Raw genomic sequence first — 24617 nt, forward strand, 5'->3', positions numbered from 1 at the left:
ATCTAGAGCGGGACGCGGCGGGGGCCGTCGGGGCCGGGCCGCCGCGAGGAGCGGCGGGGGGCTCCCCGTGGAGAGGGCCGAGCGCGGCTCGCCGGCTCGCAGCCCGACTGAAGCGGCCGCCGGTGGATGAAGCTCGTTTAAGATGTGAGGGGTGTTTGCTTGGCTGAGCCGCTTGTACGCATGTGCCCGCCCCCCCGCGGAGCCCCGCGAGCTGCCGCAGCCGGCGGGGCGGCCGCGCTCCTCCCGCCCGGCAGGTACCGAGCGGGGGCGGCCGCCGCCCTCGCCCCGTCCGGCGGAGGGAATTCGGCGCCGGGGGCTCCGCCGGGCGTGAGGCTCTGGGACCGGCCACCCGCCCGGCTGCCGGGGTTTTCCCTTCTGCCGACAGGAGCCCGGGTCGCCGCCCCGGTATGCGGTGGCTCGGGGGAATCCGGGTCCCGTCCGCCGCCTTTGTCGGGCATCGCGGCGGCTGCGATCGGGGTGGAAAGCAGCCGGTGCCCTCCTCCTCTTTTTCCTCTCGTTCCTCGTGGCGGGGCCCGCGCGGCGGTAGCCGCCCGTACGGCTGCGTTGTGCCGCCTGGAGCCCGAGCTACGAGAGGAGTCCATCACACTCTATTGTGCTGCTGTCGTCTGGCGAGCGACAGCTCAAATGGAGCTATTACTTTCGAGAAGTTAATAAAAAGGCGCACCCAGCCCATCGCCTGCCATCCCCGCGGCGATCCATCACGGCGGGTTAGCTGTAGGGGAGCTGGCACTCGGGGAATAGCCCGAGGTAGGGCAGGGGCACGGCGGGGCTGGCCGCCGCTGCCGAGGGGACGATTTTTTCAACTTTCCCGTAGGCAGCACGGGAATCTCGGCGCAGGAAGGCTTTTCCCCGCGCCGCCGATCGGTGGGGCTGCGGTGTGTTCGGGGTCCCGAATCGCCAAACAGGGATGCTCGGGGCCGAGTGCTCCTCGCGGCGCCTCTATGCGGCTCCCGGCGGCTGGCGGGGGCGGCCGGGGCTCGGGGGCCTCGCAGGGGCGACGTGGAACCCATCCGACTGACAACAACAGATGCAGAACTGCAACTTGCAGCTCCGGCTGCGCGAGCGAGAGGGCCGCTCTCGAACGTGGTTGTAAGATGGGAAGCTGATTCCCTCGTGGTTTGGTGCTTTGTGTTTGAATGAGTTCTTCCTACGACGCTCAAAGGTCAGCATATCCTGTTAGAAAAGGTCACTCTGTTCCAGCTTAGCACTTAAACGGTTCGGGCTTTTCGAGTCGGCGCGATTGCCAGCTCCGGTGCGCGGCGGGAGGCACCGGGTGGGGGGTGCGGGGGCCCTTGTTCATCCCAGCGCCGGCCCGAAGGGGCAGCTGAGACCTGTAAACAAAGGGCCGGAGCTTTCTGGGCATTAGAGATCCACTTCAGCGTTCTAAGAAGCTTGATGAAGTATTAAGCTCAATGCTGTGGCAAAATCCCAAGTTACATAATTATATTATTCCGCTTACTCGAATTGTCCTTTCAATTTCAAGCAGAGATGATCCAGTTGCTCCTCAAAGGGTTGTTTTCCCATGAATTGCTAAATAGCTGCATTCCAGCAATGGATAAAGCAATATCTTTGTACCCACTTCATAACTGTGTGTTTTTATAGTGGCATGATGAAATGGCAAACTCCACAGCGAACATTCCTGTATGAAGATATATCCTCATTAGGTGGATCTGCTTTGTATTTTTCTTCTCTGCTCAAAGAAATGTTTGCCGTAGCAACCCTAGCAAATGCTTAACAGAGCAATAATTTCTACCATTTCTGTGCAGCATGCACAGTTCTTTATCCTCTCTGCAGCACATGAGCACAAAGTGAAAACGGATGGTGCTGCTGTGCAGACTGCTGGGAGCCGGGGTTGCTTTTGTTTGGAATGCACAGTGGAGCTGAGGGCAAAATCTGGCTCAGGTATTTTTATTACTCACGATACAAGAGAGAAGTAGTGTGATTCTCAAGCCGCAAGCTGAATGTGCATTCAAGGAAGTGATTTGTAGTCAATTATTGCACAGAAAAGAAATAGGAGGAAAAATAGAAATGTCTCATGCTCAGGACAAGTTGGCGGTAGCTGCAAAGAACCACTCTGCTACAGCACATTTAACTGAAAGTTCCACTTCCATTTTGTCCATTAGGAGGTTACACAGAGCTGTTACACACTTGGGGAGTGCAGTATTGCCTTCTCTTATCCCAGGGCTGCATCAAGCTGTCAGTGTGGGAGACATGGCTATAAGCATTAGCTGGAGAGTTTGGGCACATTCCGCCATCATTTACTGCTGCTTTCAGTAGAATTCCTTATCTGGACATCCCTGTTTCTTTGTCTTGTTACAGTTCTCATTATAGGTGGTGCTTTCAATTATTATATAGTGAATTAGTGACAGGTCAGAGAAACTTTCAGTTCCCATTTTCTGAGCCTGCAGGATGCTGGCTTCCAGGGAAGAAAATGTTGTGCCATCAGGTCAGATTGGCACTAAGCTTCAGTTAATTAAATGTGAGTTTTGGAGTGAACAAAGATTGAAAACTGCTTTGGGATGACCGGTTGTGTATTCTGCTGCTCTACTGAGTTGTCATTATTTCTGAGTAGGAGCAGTTCATGCGAGGCAATGAGGCCACTCATTCTGGTATAGTTAATAGCTGCCTGAATAAGGCTTACATTTCCACATTTCCTTTATTAGAACTGATTCCGATTCTTTTCAAGTTCTTCCTTCCTTAAAACTTTTAAATTACTCTTTTTCCTAGAAGCTTAAATTTTAATATTGCCTCACGAATTTGCTACTCCCTGGTAGCAGATTGCACATCACAAGCAGCCTTCCCCAGCAGTCGGGTTTTGGCTTTGTTTGGGGTCACCTGTGTATTGTTTTTAAAAGAGTTTGCAAAAATACAGATGCTAAAAGTGAATTGTTATGAAAAGAAGTTCGGATTAACATTTTAACTGTTTTGTTACTTACGTTTGTCAGTAGGATTAAGTGCTTTTGGTAATTTTATACAAGGTCTGCTACATAAGTAATACCTCCTGTTTTGTTATGTTGGTGTTCGGCAGCAGAGGCTGAACCTTCCCAACAATATTCCACTACGTGTTGCTGCCGTGTGACAGATGGCAGCAGAGGGGCAGTCTGACAGAATGGTGTCTGACGTGGAGATGCATATGAAGCAAAGGAGCCTCACTGAAATTCTCCATGTTGAAAAAATGGCACCCACTGACATTCACTGACTCTGGTGGAATGTTTAAGGAGACCAAACTGTGGGTGTGAGGCAGTGGGAGGTGTGTTTTACCAGCAATGACCAAGACAGTGGACAACTTTTACAAGCACAGCATGCAGGCTCTTCTTCATGGCTGGTGAAAATGCATAGTGAAGGTGATGACTGTGTTAAACAACGATGTTTTATAGCTGAGAATTTGCTCAAACTGTGTTATTGTGCTCTTTGTGCTCATTACTTTAGGAGCAACCTATGTATAATTTTTAATTAGAAAAATGATGGAAAATGAAGGACCTCTTATTGAGGTCATATCATATGTAATCACACATGTACACATAACCGACTTCTTTTATTTACTACTGAGAAAGAAGAATAGTGCAAACTTTCTAATAATCTGTTAAGAATACTGATTGTCTTCAGAAAGTTTCCTGCACATTTTTGTATTTGCTACATAATACTATTAGATCAGAGTATTAGAGAGATTTGTGGATATATTCTATCTCAAATCATGCAATAAGGTTAGCATCTTCTTGTTGTTGTTTTTGTTTTGTTTTGTTTTTTAAGGTATCAGACGGGATTTCATTATTCACTGAAAACAGGAGTTGATTATAATAACTGTACTGCATGGCTGATAATTTCTAAGTGGCAGCGGCAGCCAGTATCACCAGAGCCTCAATACAAAATTCCAGTTGTCAAAATCAGGGGGAAGAAATAATAGAATGGCTACTGAAACAGCACAGCAGCCTAAAGAAATACAGCTCAATTTCTTGATGTTAGTCTGTTTTTGATCAAAATATTTATCATAGAATTATCAGAGAACTGTTTGAGTTGGAACAGATCTTTAAAGGTCATCTAGTCCAACACACCTACAGCGAGGCAGGTTGCTCAGAGCCTGGTCCAGCCTGACCTCAAACATCTCCAGGGACAGGCACCTACCACCTCTCTCAGCAACACATTGCAGTGCTTCGCCACACTTATTCTAAAAAACCTTTTCCTTACCTCCAATCTAAATCTCCCCTCTTTCAGTTTGAAACCATTTCCCCTTTATCACAACAGACCCTGCCGAAGAGTTCATCCTCAGCTTTTTTACACCCCACTTTAGGTTCCTATTGGAATTTGACTGTTCCTTTAGAATGCGTTCAAGTTATTGAAACTTTTGTGAAATCACTGGTCTTTATAATGATTACTTGCAATATCTGTGATCATTCCAAGCATAATTTTACTTTCTGGATTTTAAATAATATTTCTTATGGTTATCAGTATGTTTAAAGCTGGCACAGTTTGCATTTTTACACTGCTTCAACAAAACTAAGCTCTGATGACTATACACTAATGCAGTAGAAACTTACAGGGTTGAATTCTTCTCTTCTATGTAAATGGCATTTGTCTGAAAGGAGTTACAGGAGTCCTGAATTGACTCAGTGCATTTATAATGATTACTTTAATTAGTTGTAGCAAATCTTTTTAGAGCAGCTTTCTGTTACTAAGGATGGCCACATGATCATTGGAGAGATATCACACTATATAGAATATGCCCATTAATCTGCAGCAGAAGAGTTGGTTCTTTTGTTGGGGATTATACTGCATTAATGATAAATTTAGTAGGAAGATTCAGTCTTAAAGCTTCTCATGGAAAATGAGAACAAAGCAAGCTGGTATTTCAACAGCCATCTGTCAGTTGGCATGTCAACAGTATTTTTATATAGGTGAGATTTCACACTGAAGCCTTCCAATAGCATTTCTTACCAGGGCTGTATTATGGTGGATGCATTTTGAAAATGTATGCAGTTAAAGCTGTTTCTCAGTTCTCAGCTACACTGAAGATTACCTGGAAACACACGTTCTAATGAACGTTGCTTTCTAAAACTTACTGATAGAAGGGTAACAACCTTAACAATACAAATTTTTGATGTCCATGAAAGTCAAATATGATGTGAAACGTTTGACAAGAGGTTTAACACCATTTAATGCCTTAATTCAGAATAGTATGCATCGGTGTTATAAGCCAAGCTGTGAATAGTCACAACCTGTCACAGTTTATTATAAGAAAGCTATTAAAGCTCCAAGAAAGTATTGTACACGAAGTGATGTAAGAATGCACTACTGAGCATGCAAACCACCTTAAAGCACGAGATGCTGAGTTCATTGCTTCGTTAACTGGGTAACAGCTTAAATGTCAGCATGAGGTTATTTCATTCCTAATTATTTTTTCCAAAAAACATAAGGAGGCTAATGTATGTTTATTATATTGCGATAGAGGGCTGCAGATGACTTTGGAGCCACAGTGGCATTATGCATTTAGCCTTATTCTCCAACCATCCGAAAAACACAGAGATCACATTAGATTGTGCTTCCTCTTGATTATGAAACCTGTTATTACTTTTGCTGATGGGAGAGAATTCTAGCAGTGGGGTTTAAAAAGTACAATACCCCTAAGGGTTTATCTAAATAATCTACCTTTCCACACTACTCTAAGAGAAATATTAAAGGTGTGTATTAAAGAAATACGCTTTCCTGAAAACTAAGGGAAATGTAATTTGAAAGTCTGCTTTGTGAGAATCGGATCAGTTCAAATTACAAGTATCTTGTAAAAACTACAGAACTTAGTAGCTTTTCAGTACCTTTCAGATTTTTGACTTGGAGCTGCTGTTACAGTGGGTCCCTTCAGCACTGCTATGGTAACAAATAGCTTGAACAGCGCTTCAGGGAGGACTGAATCAGTTCAAGCTTTGTACCTGCTCTCCCTTTACTCTTCCTGTATTGACACATGTATGTAAGGTTACAGGACAGGTGTCCGGGTGGAGGAGATAAGGAGTTCTCACTGGCCACTATCTCTACTGAGGTGACTGCCTGTAAGAACAACACTTTTTAGTTTGATGATAAAGTGTATTCTATATATCAAATGGGATTTATTAGGAATGCCAGCTGACAGCTTTAAATGTACAATAAATCATGTAAACTCACTGAGAATATAGGAACAACTATTAAATGCAAGCATGATTATTTTTAGAGACTATGTCAGGAATTAAATTATATCGAGCAATGGTAACATCATCACCATCTATATAGAATTGAGCCCTTCTGCTTCTGTAGTTATTACAGCCTCATGATATTTAGGCACTGCTTACTCTGAGTGTCCTATGCTATTTAATCTCTGTACATTTCATCCATTAATCATGAATTCTAGGGCGTCAATCCTCATTCTCCTTCCCCTCCAGAATTCTTCTTGTGTCTTTAAAAAAGCCTGAGCACCAGCCAAATACAAAGCCCCCCACCCTTCTTATAAGAGCAGAACCCACAGAAGTTATTTTCATGTCGTTAGGCCTTTCTAAAAGACCTAAGGTTATGGTATAACTACAAAAGCACTTTGTGTCACACTGATACATTTTATTACTTCAGTTCTTTTTAATGTGCCATCATCTTTCTAGAACTAATGTATAAATACCGCATCTATCCCACAAGTACTGAACTACCATCAACACTGAAGGTTTCTTTGAGTTTCCCAAGTCCCAAATTCCTTAGCAATTGCACATATGAACTTAAACAATGAGAAATACAGAATACTTTCAGTTAAGCAATCAATTAACGATTATGTCATCTGAGAAATTGCTCAAGATTAATTTGAAATTATGAAATGCAGTTTACTTTGCAGGAATGCGTAAATAACAATACCAATGTCAGTGGAACAAAGTATTCTGCTCACTAAAATACTAACCTTTATTTACACAGCTTTCTATCAAATATATTACTAAAGAACTGGTGGTATGTAAACAACGGTACATGCAAAATTATCCCTTTTACTATGAAAAATTAATGTACACTTCTGTTAAATAAAGACCAAATGCTATTATATACAGGCTTTTTTTGTTTTTGTTTTAGTTTTTTTCTGGAAGGCCTTAAGAGACATTCAGGTCTATTTTTAATATGTTCCAAATAAATACCAAATAATGCAACATTTACAAATAGCACACCAGCAGTATTTTCCATAGTAATCATTTTACAAATCAGAATTTAGTATTTCAATTAAGCAAACGAATAGCAGCTCCTCCATAAATATTAAGGCATGTCACATAGCATCAAAATGGAACCGATGAGCTTCCTGTCGCTTCTCTCTGTCATCTGCTTTCTGAAAAATAAAATAAAAGCAGTTTGTGGGACTCAGAGCAATGCTGTTACAGAAACGCGTTGTCAAATGTCAGAGAATGGTTCATTTTTTTTCCAAGCCATTCATCTGACAAAAGGCAAAAAGCTTAGTAAAACCTCAATAATTAGCTTTCAAATGATGTCAGTTTGTAATAGCAATAATCGACTCAAAATTGGCTTCTGCTGTTAATACTCAGCTGTTTTAGCATTTATGACCCATTATTTTCTCTTGTTCTGATAATGCTTTCATGAAAGGAATATTTCAAAACCGAAGGACGGTTCCTGGTGCATACGTATTTAGCCTAATACGAGATAAAATCACTTTGGATTAAGTGTAAATGTTGTCATCTACATTACACTTAAAATTAGATTTTTTAAATTGAAAAGTTAAATACAAATTCAGACAAAGACAGCAGTCCAACTAACAATTAACAGCACCGAGTAGGCTAAAAAAAGAGGACTGTTCCATGTTTTTGTGTTCAGAAAATGTGAGGGGATGTATTTCCCCACTTAATGATGTGGAACACACATTGATCTGCTGAAAGAGCAGCTTGGATTGTACTTGGAGAAGAGACGCACAGTGAAACTGCACCTAGAACCCATGGAAGGTGCTATAGCACATTCTCTCCCCCCTGCCTCCCTTGTGTTTGAAAGCAGTGACAGAAGAGGAGAGCTCCTCTCTCAGGAGCTTGGAGTGCACAGCAAACCTTTTGAGCAACCGGTGTTTTTCTCATGACAGACAATCCCTATCAATCCCAGTATAAGAAAATGCAGCAAAACAAATGTAAATGCTTTTTTTGGTGAATGAGTAAAATGAAGATAAGCCTTTACAGTATGCTGTTGTGTGGGCATTCAGATTTGTACCCAAGTTGATACATATACATGATGATTTTGGTAGAAATCAGTGCATGTGTTCTGCCATTAAAGTTCGTCATCTGCTCTGGCTCAAGGCCAGAGATTTCCTCATCACACACTGTTTATGTATGACAGTGATTCCAGTGGGCTAACTATGGATTTTACTGCGTTCTGTGGCAGCAGTCGAGCTGTCATCTAACTGTTGGATTTTATGGCATTTTGTGGCAGCAGCATGGCTGTCAGTGAGGTTTAAGGTACATCTGCCTGGCTTTTTGGCAGGGTCTTTATCAATGCCAGTAGTATTCTGAATGTCAAAAATGGGGTGGGAAAAGGGGAGTGGCATACTTTGCTAAATTAAAATGCTTGTCACATTCCACAGTGCTATGCAGGCTCACTTAGAAAGCAATTTTCACTCCATTTCTTGTCTGCTTCATGAAAAAAATACGACTTCAAAATTTGTCGGTAACTGATATTGTGATGAACTCATCAAAACTTCCCTAGCAAGGATTATCATCAATGCCTGGTGTTCACCTGACTAGTCCCAAGTTCACAAAGCAAATTAAAAAGAATCAAAATACAGGAAATGTGGCAGACTATATTGTTATAAGATGAAATAACAGCTTCAATTCTTCCTCAGCTTCTCTTTTATCTGATGTATCAAAAGTAAACACTAATAACTCAAAGCCATTCATTTTTTTGTAATGGATCAAAAATGTCTAAGGAATGCCAGAGCAACATAGTATCCCCAAATACTACAGTTATTTAAACAGCACAGTAACGGCTGGCAGCTGAATGCCTAAGAACTATTGCAGACAAAGGACTTCTGCTGCTCCTTATCTGCAGAGGTCAAAGTACATGCTTTCTTTTAACTGCTGAGTAAAGCACGGCAGCTTACATACAGATACATCCTCTGGGGAAAAAGGAGAGATTGCAGCTGCCAGTGCATTTCCCCTTTCTTTCTTTGTGATAGGTACTCTAGAAGTCTGCAGGGAAAACAGCATTGAGGCAGAACAGTATTCTCATGAAAGGATTACTGGAAGAGGCAGAAAACAGCCCCAGTCATGCCACTGGCTCACAATACTGCCTTGGTCAGGACTTTCACTTGTTCTGTACCTCGACCACTTTTTTCTAAAACTGGGAAGGTAAAAATCAATGGGAAGGGCATTTGAAAATTAAAGGAATTAACAACTGCTTACACAGTGATCTAAAAATACACAATTTAACCAAATATGTGTGCCTATTTTGTGCAAGGTGCAGGCTGTTGCAAAGGAGTTTAACACATGGCCAACACCGCTTTATTCACACGCGCTTAATGAAGGGGGCTTGAAATGGCTCAGAAAGCACCCACTCCAGGTTGAGTGCTTCTTTGTATTGCAATAAAGAAATTATTGTTAGCAAAGAAAGCTTTAAACATTGTTGTTGAACCTCAGTTTCTCCAGATGGAATTATACATAGTCCTTCACAACACAGAGACCAAACATTTTGTTTTACTCCTGTTGCTTTAGACATATTGGAGACAGAGTTAAACCCAGGCAGTGACAGTCCAAGCTATCACTTAGTAATGCTTTCCTGGTACATTAGGACACGTTAAGGGCAGTCATCACAACATTTGTATTTCCTTGCTGTGTGTGCTGCATTCCCAGCATCACTGTGATTTGGAGACCATATTTAACATTGTGAAGAGTGGAGAATGGCAGACAAGTAACATTTAAATACGAAGCATGCGCAAAGCCTATCTGAATGTTTAACAAGGTCATTTTATTTCCACAAGCACAAAATAACAAACAGTTCTACCATGTCAAAATGTGCAGTAATTTTATTTGACAGCTAAGATTATGGTTTGGGTATGCAGTAGCATTTATTGGCAATCCTGCCAGTTGGATATGATTGCGAACTGCATAGTTAAGAAAAATGGGAATGCATTTCTTTTGTGACATGAAAGGCCCCTTTCAAAATGCTTCTTCAAATCAATAGATTTCTATACACTGCATGTATAATTCAGACACATAGAGCAAAGCAGCCAATATGCACACAATTGTCTCCCTATACACTCTTGAATGCTAATGTGAATGCAATCAGCAAAGATAGTTACAGAAAAAAGAAATGTTTTTCCTCTTTTTTAGATTACCAGCAACTCAAACTAAGTAAATTGAATTTATGTTCCCTTTCTCTAATATTGTACTTCTAAAAACTGCAACGTAGAAAGCTTAGATATGAACCAAAAACTTCTCATTTTGTTGGCAATAACAGTTTAATGGCAAAAGCTTATCAATCCTTTCTTCATTTCCCTTTTCAAGTGCCTTCAAGCTTAAGTAGAAACAATGCCAATTTTTAAGCTTGCAATAAATACCAAATTAATGACAAATCCACACCTTTAGGGAATTAATGCAGTCTGTATCAGAAATTATATAAAGCTGCTCAAAGATGTACAAGCCTGTAAGATATAAGGAAATGTTAAATAGCATAGAAAATACAGAAGAATACAGCTAATTAAACTTACCTTTTCTTGCCAGTGTAATATGCCAATTATTGCCAGGATAAAAACACAGACACCAATTAAGGCTATAGCTGTTAGCAGCACTATGTTACTCGGGGTCAGATACAGCTTGGCACTCCAGCTGCACAAAAGAGGAAAATCCAAGGAAATATTAATACCCTTAATTAGGAAGTAGAAAACATTTCGCTTACGAGGATCAAAATAACTTGCTAGTATTGAGATAAGTAGCAGCCTGGTCTATAAAAACCCAGTGGCTGTACTTGGAGACTGGAGCTTAATGGTGTTTACTTGGAAATGCATAACAATTATTTTCAAGCACTGCCATTGAAATTGAGCTTATTTATCCAGGAATGCTATGAGCATCCTCAGAGACTGACTTTTATACTAGTTGTAGGCAGCAGAACCAGTTGGCTATGGCAGAAAAATACTGGAAAGCAACGAAACAAGGCACTTGAAGGACTTCTGGAAGGCATCCCTAGAATGTTGTGGGGTTCCAAGGCTCAGTAACACTCTTTTTATCCTTCAGACTTCTTGTCATGGGAAAGCTATCAGCATGATCCTTTATACTGAGGCAGTACCAAGTCCTCACAGGAAACTGCGTATTTATATTAAAAGGAATTATAAATTAAGAAGTGTTTTTTAGGAAATCTTAATTCTTTTGGAATTCTATTCACCACAGTTCAGTGGCCATAAACTTGCTCTCTAAAAAAGCAGAAATAGCTTATGGATGACTGAGAAAATTCTTCATAATGCATACCTTTAAATACCTTAACACTGCAACTAAATGTTCTCCATCTGCCAGATGTTATTCCTGTGGTTGTTAATTAGTAACTCAAGTGGCACATCACTTCTCAACTGTTATTAGTTCTGTAGTACTCTGTAAAATTAGCTGCTGAAACTGATGTCAGAATCATTCCTGCATGATAAACGCAGCTGACCTCACTAGTAGATCAAGCGGCAAAACGCAGCTGTAATGCGACCAATGTTTTCTCTAACAGCAACGACAGAAATGTGCTTGATTTCTGAGACAAACATTTTAATTTCCAAATGAATTCAATGTTGAAAAGCTTATATAAGTAACCCCTTCACCTTTACTTAAGGGAAAATATTCATACCTGTGGCAATAGATAGCGTGATCAGAAGGGCTAAACTGAAGCTTTTATGTACAACTAGGCAGAAATTGCATGTTTGGTGAAACCAAAATGCTTGCTTCAATCATTACCATGCTTACAATTTGTAAAAAAAAAAAAAAAAAAAAAAAAAAAAAAAAAAAAGCTGGTAAACCCAGCAAATATGTTATTATTTACAGGAGTTCAGCTGGTAATAGATTTCGATTGCTTATGGTTACTACATAAAATTGTATGTAAATACTCAAAAATATTCTGTCCAGTCATAGTGGCAACAACAGTACCAGAACTGAGTCCCTCTCCTTCATTGCTTTTAGACCCACTTTCTATACAACTTAAAAGAAAAAAGGAGAAGAAAAAAGAACACAGATTTTAAATTAGGCATTATGTAATTTTGTGATGTGCAATTCAGAATAAAAAAGTTACCTTCGAGGAACATTATGAGGATATGGGATGACTATAAGCTGGGAGTTTGGTATGATAGCTGTCCATTCTTGTTTCCTTATGGACTGAAAGTAAAACAAAGGCTATGTCAATTCCTACCAAGTCATCATACTTAAAAGCGAAGTCTTTTCTCTGTCGAAATGTGGAAAAGGAAAAAAGAAAACCTCAGAAGTGATTGCTTTTTTTTTTTAAGTGACTTTTTCCCTTATGTTTATGTAAGTCTTTCATTCTGAAAGCTCCAAAGCACTTTAAAAACAACAAAGTCTAAAGCAAGAGAAGTGCTGTTGACATGAAACACAGTATCTGCTCAAAACGCAGATACAACGCAACAACATAACAGCCAAGGAAAAAAAGAACCAGTTTTACAAAGGAATTTTACCAATTATCTAAACCAGAACATCATGGGTACACTGATACAAGTACCTCATTTTTTAAAGCAATATAATCAGATTTTTTTAAGGACTCTGGACGGTCAGGAGCCTTTAATGTTTCACCTCAAGATTAGACGATGCAGTAACCTCTACCTCCTGTCATATTGATCATGGTGCCATCACTGAGCTAGAAAGGATTGTGTGAGTTTACAGACCAGCCAGAGCAGCCCCAGGGAAATCTTACAGCTGAGACCATAATAATTGGACCACCAGGTCTAATACACATTTATCATTTAAACAAGCACCACACGACTAATGCTTATGCACAGCTTCAGTTATCTTTTAGTTTCATTGTTGGCATTGGAGCTTACACCCACCTTAAAAACCACATGTGCAAGGTATCAGTGTATTTTTTTTGGCAAACCCTTTTCTGTATTCAAATTTACCTTGATATTCATACTTATGAAATAAGTGTCATTAGCAATTTTTGTATTCATTTTCTCTATTATGAAAGATAATACCAGAAATATTAGCTTGAGAATCATGAATTTCAGCTCACCTTTTCTCCTAAAGGACGAGGAATTCCAACATACAAATGGTCAAGGAAGTTAGCACTACGTCCCAAGCCCAGAACATTGTATGGCAACTGGAGAGCAAAATGTGCTGACTGGCTCAGCTGTCCAGCTGAAATGAAATTAGAAAATAAGAAATAAGCTTTTGGAGAAAACCCTTCTATGCAAGCACGTTTCAGGGGCAATTATAGAAGTGTGATTTTTAAAATTTTTAATGTCTCAGTCCCACATTTCCCAACTGTTAATGGGCACTTAATTGTAATGTTTCTTAAATACTTCAGATTTCTAGGTAAAAGAGAATTCTTTCAAGCACCTTTTATGTGTCAAACTGCTATTTGTTACAAGTTGAGGTGAAATGAGTTATTCATATTTATTTAGGCATGGCTGGCAGCGAGTCTCCCCATTTACTGCTCCACTCAAAAGCCCAGGCTCACCATGAGAAGGCTCACTTTAACTCTTGCTAATAGTAATCAGCAATTAATGTTTTTTCTTGTGTCACACAGTCAGCTGAGAAAATGCTCACAAACAAATTCTCACATCATAATTTGGTTTAATGACGATGGGATAACAGCTGTTGCAAGTTACATCCTATCCAGGGCACGTAATAATAAAGAACTGAATGAGAGACTAGATGGTAAAAATAACATTGTTTCCCTCCAGAAAGGACAGTAGGAAAACAGAAGCATGCAGTTATCTACAAATTCACTAACGTGCCATTCCAAGGTGGCCAATTACTCCATTTAAATAAAACCTTGTAATCTTAATGTCCAGCAAACTGATCCAGATCCTTTGTGGACTCTTTGTTCACTCCCTAGAAGGCTTCTCAGCAAGTGGTCTGATGCCACAGCATGATATCAGCATCTCAGAAACCACAGTGAATTCAGCCCTTCACAGACTGAGAAGTTTAAAGCACGCTCCAGCACTGCAAACCAAATGACGTGCTCAATAGACACAGCTTTTGTTGTTTTTAAATATGACAGCAGTGTCAGGACTTTTTTAATGTCACGTTTTTCTCATTAACTTTGGCTTTGTTTTAAAAACGAACAAAATATCGAATACTCTTTCACGCTGTAACACAACAAAGGATTTTCTTTAAAAAGCTGTCTCAGTAATGCTGATTTCTGAAGGACTTCTCCCAAAAGAACAAGGTGTGATACTTCATATTGAAAGGTTTTTCAAATGACTTTTGAGTGAAATACTTAGGATTATAAGGAGACTGTAACTTAGGTCTTCCTTTTTTTTTTTTTTCATTATACAAATGAAATGAATGTCAACTAAATTAAAGGAAATAAAGGAAAATGTCATACAGTGTGTGCAGTCAGCCTTTAAAGAGTTCAGAGAGTTAGATACTGCATTAGAATTCTTAAAAGCACTGAATAATTTCATGGCCTCTAATACTGATTCTTATGCCTACTTGGATAAGGATGATGAAATCTTATGCTTCAAGATGTAAGTAAATCATATGCAAAGGTCAGAAAGAAACGCTTCCTACTACACAGTACAAATGCTTTTATTTAACCTGCCTTAAAATGAAGAGAAATTAGCTAAGCAGGACTTGGGAGGATGGCAAGTAAAAGGTTCTAGTTTATTTTAAAGTGGACTGACTATAAATATGGGAGATCACTGAAATGGTTTCTTGCTTTATTCCACTTGCATCTATCAATTCCTATGAAGGTTTGGTAGTTACTGTAAGTGCTCCAGTTAGAACTGCAAAAAGTAATAAAAAGGACAAATGTTTATCTGAGAAGCATAAAAACCTCGAGCAACAATTAAAAATAAAAAATGACAGACTACTGTTAGCAATTTATTGCTTAATTTATTTTTACGTTTAATTAGTAGTCATCTGAAGTTTGCAGTTACCAATAATTCATTTACTTATGAAAATATTTCAAATTTAATTTAAACTGCAACTCCAATATTTGCTATGTTGTAAAATTATTGTGGGCAGATTTCTACTTATACCAAGAAAATCTGAAAATACCATTCAATCTTCAGTAGAAGCGTGAGATTTACTGCTTACATTAAGATTGTTCTTTAAGCTTTCTGAAGTGTAAGCAAGCAAGATGGAGAAAGGAGTTGTTGCTTCACAGTTTTCTTTACTTGACCAATAAAACTGGTACCATAAACAAGACTTTTATAAAAAAAAAAAGACACAAAGCAGCCTTCACCTGTACATGCTGTGTATCAATTCTCCTTTAAAGACTTCAACACTTAAGTTTTCTTATTAACAGCGCACACAGTCTTTTCTTGCAGATGTTTTTTTTTTTAAAAAAAAAAGCTATCTGGAAGCACTCAGTTATATCATGTGCTATGAACTCAGAATATGGTGTTGTCATAAATGTTTTGGTTTTAAATTGAAAGTCAGTAAGTTCATTGCTTCAAAAAGCTTAGAGTAAGAAAACACCATTTTCAGATACGGTTTTCAGTCGTTTCAGCCTGTCAGTCTGAATTTTTATGAAAAAGTTCATGATGTTAGGCAGCCAAACCTCACAAAATTCTTGCAGTTTGATGTTGAAAAATTGCTCTGATCATCTCCATATCTATCTCCTTATTTTCAAAGTCTGGCATATAAAATTTGAAACAATCCATACCATTAACCTTTTGAAAGCCTTGTCTGAACACTGAATTATGTGTTGTCTATAACACATACAGAACTTGTTCTGTTATATCTGAATGAAGACGTATTCCTTCTATTTCCATTATGCTGACATAAACTTACTGAATGTCCTCAACAGCTTACTTCAGGGTGACTTCACCTAAGCAGCATAACTGCTAAAATGAAACCAATTGAACTTTATTAATGGAAGGTGATTGCATTTACATGTAGATGCAATGCTATTTTTTTTTTTAAACAGAACTGATTATGTGTGAACCAGGACATCTGAACCAGCTTAGTGAACCTACACAGCTAGGTGCACAATGCTGATGTTTTTCAATCAGTTTAAACAAATTTTGAGGAAATACAGAGCAGAATATATGAGAGTGCTACAAAAAACTGCCAACTAATGGAAGCCTCCATTTCAGACCTGCAGTCTTTCTCTCTTTTTTAATTATTAAACTTTAATTACAAAGCTTCACTTGCAGATCCAAATTATTAAAGCCATTCAGATTAATTTAAAATACAGTAAAAATATTTAGGCTTTCAAAAGCCCCCCAGATTTGATCTATGAGAGGACTGAATAGCCAAATATATTTTCATACAAGAAAATATTACACTGTTTCTTCCTGTTGCTATGTTTTCCTCTAATTGGAGAAATGAGGCATTTGTCAAACGCTGTTATATATGTATGTACATAAATAATATAAATAGTATTTGTGATGTATTAACTTGTTAAAAAAAATCCCAACCATGCACGTCTTACAAAACTGTAACAAAGAGTTGCTTAGTTTCAGGCATACATTCTTTTTACCCCTTAAAAATTTAGGTGGCTTTTCTGGTAAAAAACAAAAACAAAAACCAAAAAACAAACAAAAAAACCCCAAAAAAACAAAAAACAAAACAAAAAACCCCCAACCAAACACTTTATTGCAGCAAACATCTTTTCTGACAGAGCTGGAAAGCTTTCAAAGAGTTGGAAAACTGAATTTCCTCAGCTCTCATTGAAAGCTTTAGTTTTGTTCCCTTATGACTGCCTTTGGAGTTACAGCCTACTGATGAGAGAACAAAGAAATACAGTGGAGTAAGAGCTCCGTTTTTGGTAGTGATACGCAGAATGGCAACCTGAGCTTCTGAAGCGCTGAGGATATTTCCTTCTTGTGACTTGGGTGTTTGCTAAGGAAATCCTAGATAAGCACAGCACAACTTTATCTCTTGCCTTTTTCTACAATATTTTTTTTCCTGGAGTTCCAGGGAAAGCATGGAAGTGGACTGAATTTGTGTAATTGCAACATAGATGCCTTCAGTGCTGCTAACATCTGCGATACTTCTGCCAGCCCATGCACCAATGATCCAATTATACTGGAACACGTCTTCAATAATAACAAATTTCACCACAAAATTACAGAGTAAAGGCAGAATAACCAACCTTTTAAGAAAAGCAAAAATGATATGACCATATTTTTGATATTCAAACCCTTTGCACAGGTAAAGTTGTCTTTTTATAATGCCTGAATATTTAAAGTTTGATAGTACTGCATGCAATATTAAGAGTTCAAGAAAGGCTTCTATACAAAAAGTTACATAGAAAAACATGCTACAGTCACCTCCACCTGTAGCAACCAAAATATCTCCTAACAGAATTCAGATATTCAATTATTAAATGACTCAAGGTTCTTCCATCTATACCATTTTCTATATAGTAGAATTCTACATAATGAATTCTACAATGTCAAGTATCTACTGATATAAAGCTTTGTTTGCTTTTATCTGGGATATTCCTCAATGTTTACACTGTAATTGACTACTATGAAAACTGCTAGTCATGCTGTTTAACTAAATTGGATGTGAGGTGAACACACATGAGAACATAATGCAACAACAAAGAGTAAACAGATTTCACAAAGCCAGAAAGGCAGGACTTATCCAGGACTTATCCTTCCTTCTGTCATGGGAAGCTTAAAACAAAACCAGAGCTCTAAAATGAGATGCAGTATTTTATCAGAGCACAGAACTTCAGGCAGCTGCTTAAGCAAATTACAACTTGATCCATATAAGCAACCCAGCGAAGGTGTTCACGGGATAATATAACGGATAGTCATGAATATTCATCTATGAGTAAACACAAAAAATTTACTGTTCTGTGGCTCTTGGCCGCAGTCATAAAATTTTTGGTAGATACAAACTGCAACAATAACCCATAGTAAGTATAAAATCAGATATACATCTATTTTAACTTTGAGAAAATTAAGAAGTCCATAGCAGAAGCTGCAGACAAAACACAAGTACGTATCAACTTGACGCTCCTGCCGTGTTTGGTACTTGCTACATACATCAAAAAACATCTCAAAAAGCTTTTCATAACAGGCCCTCTCTGCCAGAGGTGCCCTTATCACAAAAATATCTACAGAGAGCTCTATTTTCCCTCAGCTGTCTGCCTAGTCAGCATGCCAAGGAGTCAGCCAAGTCCTGCTCAGGTTATGGACGTGCAGAGCTGCCAGTCCTATCTGTCAGTGCAAAGCAGCAGACAGACACGCTTCAAGGCTTCTCGCCTACAAAGGAGAGAAAGTGAAGGTATTTGAGGGCTCAGATGTTGCATGGCAGAGGGAGAAAAAGCAGGAGGACAGAAAAATTGGAGTGTAGTGAAAAGGTAGCAGAGAGAAAACTGAATAAAAAGAAGGTGATAGCTAAAGGTAGCTTGGTGTTCATGGTATGATGTTTCTACAGAGCTGTTCAGCCTTTGCAACTATCTAATAACAGATGTAAAATGCTTCTTGTGCTGGTGCTACAGCATGAAATTGTCCTTGTGCAGTTTCTCAAAATACTTCAGTAAATTAACCAGCTGCTCTATATAAAGAATCTGTTCCAATTTACATTATTTTGAGCCCACAAGGATATTAATTCTAAGAAACTCAGTTGATAACAAAATAAATGGAATCAAACTTATTAAGTAGTCTTCTCAAGAAAACACAAAAAGTCATTATTTGCAAAGTACAACAGCTGGCAAAAATGTCACATTTTAAGTTTAGCCATGGTAGAACTGTTAGTAAATAGATTCAGCTCACGCACCTCCACCATGCCACAGAAATAGCTTTAATTTACTCTATGCTCAAGTTCTGCTATTGTATTCTAGCTTACTCCAGGTACTCCTGGTTGAAGGATTCAGCTGAAAAACTCTCTCAGAACAATATTATAAGATCCTTGGAAGCAAATAAAAACCTGGAAATACAGATGTGGAGCTGAGACTCCTGAAAAATAGAAACTCCAAGAGAAAAAGAAAGGGAAAAGGCAGGTTGCAGGATCAGAAGACATGGCTGAAATTAGTTTACCCACCTCTCCCAGATTTACACCAGAACCTGATCTGATCATAAAATGCATTCAATATAAAAAGCTGTTGCACTTGAATTGCTTCTCAGAGAAGGTCTGTGGAGATGTTAACAGAAAATGTAAGACCCAATACTTATGCTCATTTTGGCAATTGCTATTCCTTTTAGTTAATTTAACAATATTTCTTGTTGTAAGATTACAGGCAAATTGAGGAGTATAGAAGTAAAAAGCACTGAACACACGCTAATTATTATTCTGCTATCTTTTAACAACATACTGGAATGTTAACAGTAGAGAGAATAATTCTAACAACGTTTTAAAAAACCCTCTCAATTGTGCAAATTTGCTGTAGTTAAGACTTGGCAGATCAAAGAACTTCAAAATGAAATTGATAAGGACAGCCGTATGTGCCTTGTTATTCTACTGCTTGCATGAATATTGCATTCATAAAAGATACTGTATTTCACAACTAAAGACCTGCAGAATTAGGAACATCAGAAATAGAAATGTCCACCATTCTTCTTCTTCAGTTTGGTTTCAGATGGTCCAACCAATAACTGTTCCTCTGGTAAAACTTCTGGTAAACACAGCAAATAGCAACAGTGACAGGAAAACAAACTGAACGTGGAATGTTCTTTTCATTAGAAAAAGAACGACACTGTTATATATTACTTTTTTGGAAAGAGATTATATAGACACATAGAATATATACTGGTATATATAGATATACAGAAAAGGTAATTATAAACTATAAGATTCTTTCATTATTGCTTTCATAAAATTAAAAGCTTTAGATATAGCTATGGATATGTATTATATTAAAAAAATGGAAATAAGTTGATAAAAATTAGTTTTAAGATGTTATACAGATGCCATACTTTCAAAGCTCAATGTGGAAAAGACGTTTCTTAGGTTTATACATGGCCCAAAAATGCCATCTGGGTTTGGTACTGTCAGCCAATACATATATATGAAAGCGTCGCTTGTGGTTTTCCTTGGCAGTCAGATAGAATATGATTTGGCTGTAACACAATGCATATCAAAATAATAACCTGTAGGCCAATAATTCCAGTTACAAGTACATGTACTGAATTTTACAAGTAGGACTTAAGAAAGAAGAAACTTTAGCTAAAAACTTAATATAATAGGTTCAGAAAATGTGACTGAAGTACTTGCAGGAATTATACAGATTCAAAAAATCTATTAACACATTACAGCTAAGAAGTTGATCAAAGAGTATTACAAAATTCCCTCTAGCAGTACTGTGAGGGTCATAAATGCACTTGGAATTCATTACTGTTATTTCATGTCAGAACAAAAAAGGAAATTAATCATGATTGGGCTCTGTTAGGTTTTTATTATTGCAAATATAGTAGAAGTGAAGAGTGAGAGTACTATAGCAGTATGAAATTATATTTGATAGATATTTCCCATAGTAAACTGTAAATAAATTGAACTTTGCATTCCTAAAAGCAATCTTCCTGAAAAGAACTACCAAACCCTAGGACAATCATTTTTAAAAAGAGATCCAGAAAACAAATAAAAACAACCAACATCACCAACTCCCCAAGATTAAGAAAATGACACGTAAAATAGGTCTGAATTTTAAATCAGCTTCATTCCCCTGCAGATACAGGGAATTTGTAAGTTAGAAGCATTCTTCTATGACACAGAGGTCAGTAGTTGGAACATCTTTATTTTCCCACTGGCTTATAAGATTGCTGAAATAACGGGTGCACACAAACCAATCCCATCTAAACTTGTAATTCTCTGTTTCCTTAAGATAAGTTTCAAATGAACTTATTTAAAGTATCTTGATTTATACAAATTAAGTTTATTTTAAAAAGCAGCATACTGGATGATCCTGTAGGTCTTTTCCAACCGTGAGTTTCTGTGATCAACCATCCAGATCTGCCAACCTCTAATCCTCTACAGTTACAATTTCTGGTATCCCAAATAGAAAGTGCTTTAAGGAATTGGATAATATAGATTCTACCTGCTGTTAGATGCAGTCTTATAAATGTATAGTATGACTTCACTTGAAATATCAGACTTCTAAGTCTGAGATAGTTTTAAGTACAAATAAACAGAATGAAAAACTGCTCTGACTACATGAACGTTGCATCTAGATGAGTACAATTAGATCTCAGCAGAGATTGTGTTATAGCTGATTTGATTTATAGTCATTTTGTAGCTCTTCGCTAATGAAGAAAAGATCAGTTTGATGGTGCCACTAATGCATTTCTTCATTTATGCAAAAAAGTCTTTTTTGTTGCTATCTGCACTTCTGATAATACGATTGTGCATACATATCTACTGAAAATACATATGGCCAAAGGGATTATGAAGCTGTTTTTTCCTTCAGCAGGTGTACTAAATTTAGGCAGGCACATTAAGTACAAGGGAGCCTGGAGGAATAAATACAGTACACTTCCTTAAACTCACTGACCTCTTCATTTAGATGCATGTTCATTCAAAGAATGCACCAAACTAACTTCCAGTGGCAGGCTGGAAAGAAATTTTGTAATCTAGAAATTACAGTAGTTTCCAGCAACTCTACCAACAGCTGTCAAAAGCAGCTTTATTTGATACCTGATATCCATATTCTCAGAAGATAGCCCTGAAGAGTAGAGGTGCAGCAGTCAACTGCAAGTAGCTTAGATAACAGCAGAAAGAAGAGATTAATTTTTATTAAACAAATTTGTGAAAAGAAAGAAGAGTTTTTATTAAGATATGAAGATAATTACAAGCTGTTTGCAGTTTTGCTGTGTTGAAAAGCAAGCACTTAAGTCTTTGAAGAAAGGGATAGGTACAATAAAATTGCTCATCTTCAACAGTATTCTTATGTAGTATTCTTAGCATTCTTAGTATATTCCACAGAACTTACTCACAAAGTCTACAGTCAATATGCAAAATGGAAGCAAAATTACTCAAAACAAGATATCCAGTCATTAAAAAGTACAGAGCAGAAAAGGTACACCAGTGAGCATTAAAGTACACTGGACAAGACAGTATCAATCTCTAAAAACCTGTCTTTAATTAAATTGCCTTCAAAACCAAGGCAAAGTGTGAAACAAAACACATCTGGATTTGCATGGTGAGAAATCCTGCACCCTTCTACAAGCAGGCCTACTTCCTGCCTGGAACGTGCAACATCTTTCAGACTTCTCTTCTGTTTCTTCATAACTTCTCCAGAGTACACTAAGCTTTTTTTTCTTTTTTTTTCCCCTGCTGTACTCCTTTCCCACTGCTTGGGCAGGAACATTTCAAGCTATGGCTAATTCCAACTGTACATTGACCACACGGCCAGTCAGAGGACAAAACATTATAAATAGCTGTTGATCTCTACTTAAAGAGTTTTTTCTCACATGGAATTTTGTTTTCTACTTAACTGTTGACTTTTACAGAACCGGTAGTTTTACTTGCAGCACATATTCTTCAATTACGCTTCGCTTCAGTAGGCTAGTGCATTCAAGTTATTTAGGACTACAAATAACCAAAAAGACAGCATACTGAAGTAAGTTTCACATCCACAGGAATCCAGGGAAAAAGAGAGAGATCTTGTACAAACCTTTGCCAGTATTTTTTTTTTGTATGGTTAACAAGAGAGGCTCTACAGTGACTCAGCACTGACAAAGTTTGCCAGCCGTCATCTTGGCAACTGCCAATAATGATATGCCAGTTGTTACCCAGCAGCACTGCCTGCCTAAGGGCATGGCCTGGTGCACTGTGCTCTCCTCTTAGATTAACTACACATCTCTAGATTTACTGTGGTGTTTTAAGTGTTCCTAACTAAGCTCTTAGATTTAGCTTATGAAGAAACCTTTCAGAGCAGTGACGCCAAGAGCAAAACTAGAGGATTAGTTTGTAGAACTGAACTTGTACAGTTAGAAAAAAATACTCTGCATTTTCATATATGGGCAGTAATTACTAGCTTGAACAAAAATGTAGCCTTATAATTTCAAGCCCAACTTTAAGCACGTATGAATGCAAAAGTACTACAGAGTATCAGAATATCTGCAGCTATCTGGTACACATTTGACGTCATGTTATTTCTCTGTATTTCCTAGGGTAGAATAAACAGTTGTGAGCACAGTGCTCAGAGTGAGAGCATTAACACTGATTTAGGACCCAAAACGCCCACATCTCTTTCCTTAGATTATTGTCATTAGTTAGCAATGTCTATTCTTATGAGATTATCTTACCTGACCCATTTTTCAAGTATCCATTTGCATCAACAGTTGTATACATGATGTAAGGACCAGGCTGATTAACACCAAAAGGCTGAAAGTGAGAGGGGAGGGAAAAGAAGCAGGCAAAATTTTAGGAACAGACAAAGCTCTAATAATGAAAATATGAAATCAAAGACAAACTTTTACAGATTAATGATTTCTGCAGGTTAGATTATTTTGAAGTCTTGCTCTTACACTGCCCATAGCAATACATGGAAATTCATTTTCAAAATAAGGCTAATCAGTTGTCTAAGTACCATTCTGTTTCTCATGAAGAAAGCAAAGCTATTCAGTCCTACAGCAAAAGGTTGAATATTTCCTACAGAGCTTTAAATATATTAAAAATCTAAAACCTCAAATTGTAACTGCATGTTCTGAAAACAAAAAAAAACAAAAAAAAACAAGAGGACTCATTCAAGATTTTTCTGAGAATGCTCCATTCTGATGGAGTTTCTTAATCTGAAAATAGAATAGAAATTCAAAATTATTATCAATATCCAGCAATGTTTTATTTAATTAAAACAGCTGAACAGTTAATTTTCAGGTACCAATATCTATTTTAAATAAATTATTTTCACAGAAGATGTGCTTAAACATCAAAGTACAGTTATGGGGGTAAAAAAAAAAGGAAGGAAAATCAAAGGGAGTTGTGGATTACTGAGTGATGAACCGTGACATGTAGCTATGTGAGAATAGGAGGAGCATATGTGGGGGGGAATTATCTGTTAAGGGAGGGCCAGGGAACAGCTACAAGAGAAGATTTTAAATAAGGCATTTTTCTTTTTTCTTTCTCTTCAAACAGTGAATTCAAGCCAATATTATGACATCGAGTTCAGTAAAAAGACCTTTCAGATGAGATGCAGAAAGTTCACTGAAGAAGAGATGATGAATGTTTTGCATCATGCCTCAAAAAATAGTAAGTTGTAAACCGTAAGAAATAAGTAACGATGATGAAAGCCAGTATCAAATCTTGGAAAACAGTAATTGGCCAGAGTGAAGCACAAGGAGACAGAAAAGACAATGTTAATGCAGAACTGTGAAAGATGAACCTTCTTTGATGGTAAAATGTGCATTATTATTGTCTTGGCCAAGTATTTGTATTGACATAATACACCTCATGACACTAAGTTTTGTATGTTAGTTTGTTGGTTTTTTTTTTTTTTTTTTTTTTTTACAGTGAAGGCAATAGTATTTTGAAATAGTATCATTGAAATAATCTTGACTATCAAGTGTTCAACATCTGTTT

The 24617-nt window shown here is 38.0% G+C and overlaps 1 protein-coding gene across 1 annotated transcript in view; it reads right to left on the minus strand.

The window, feature by feature from the left end:
• Positions 1-6588: 6588 nt before the first annotated feature.
• ITFG1 (integrin alpha FG-GAP repeat containing 1) overlaps positions 6589-24617 on the minus strand; it is a 69102-nt gene continuing 51073 nt past the window's right edge. The window contains exons 14-18 of the mRNA XM_042876953.1: positions 23345-23423; positions 13204-13328; positions 12256-12338; positions 10706-10823; positions 6589-7333 (exon numbers count right to left, since the gene is read on the minus strand). Of these exons, the coding sequence (XP_042732887.1) occupies positions 7274-7333; positions 10706-10823; positions 12256-12338; positions 13204-13328; positions 23345-23423 (465 nt within the window). The 3' untranslated portion in view covers positions 6589-7273. The remainder of the gene's footprint in view (positions 7334-10705; positions 10824-12255; positions 12339-13203; positions 13329-23344; positions 23424-24617) is intronic.

This window comes from Lagopus leucura, unplaced genomic scaffold, assembly GCF_019238085.1.
Source record: "Lagopus leucura isolate 7727_CA_CO unplaced genomic scaffold, USGS_WTPT01 Super-Scaffold_100017, whole genome shotgun sequence".
NCBI lineage: Eukaryota > Metazoa > Chordata > Aves > Galliformes > Phasianidae > Lagopus > Lagopus leucura.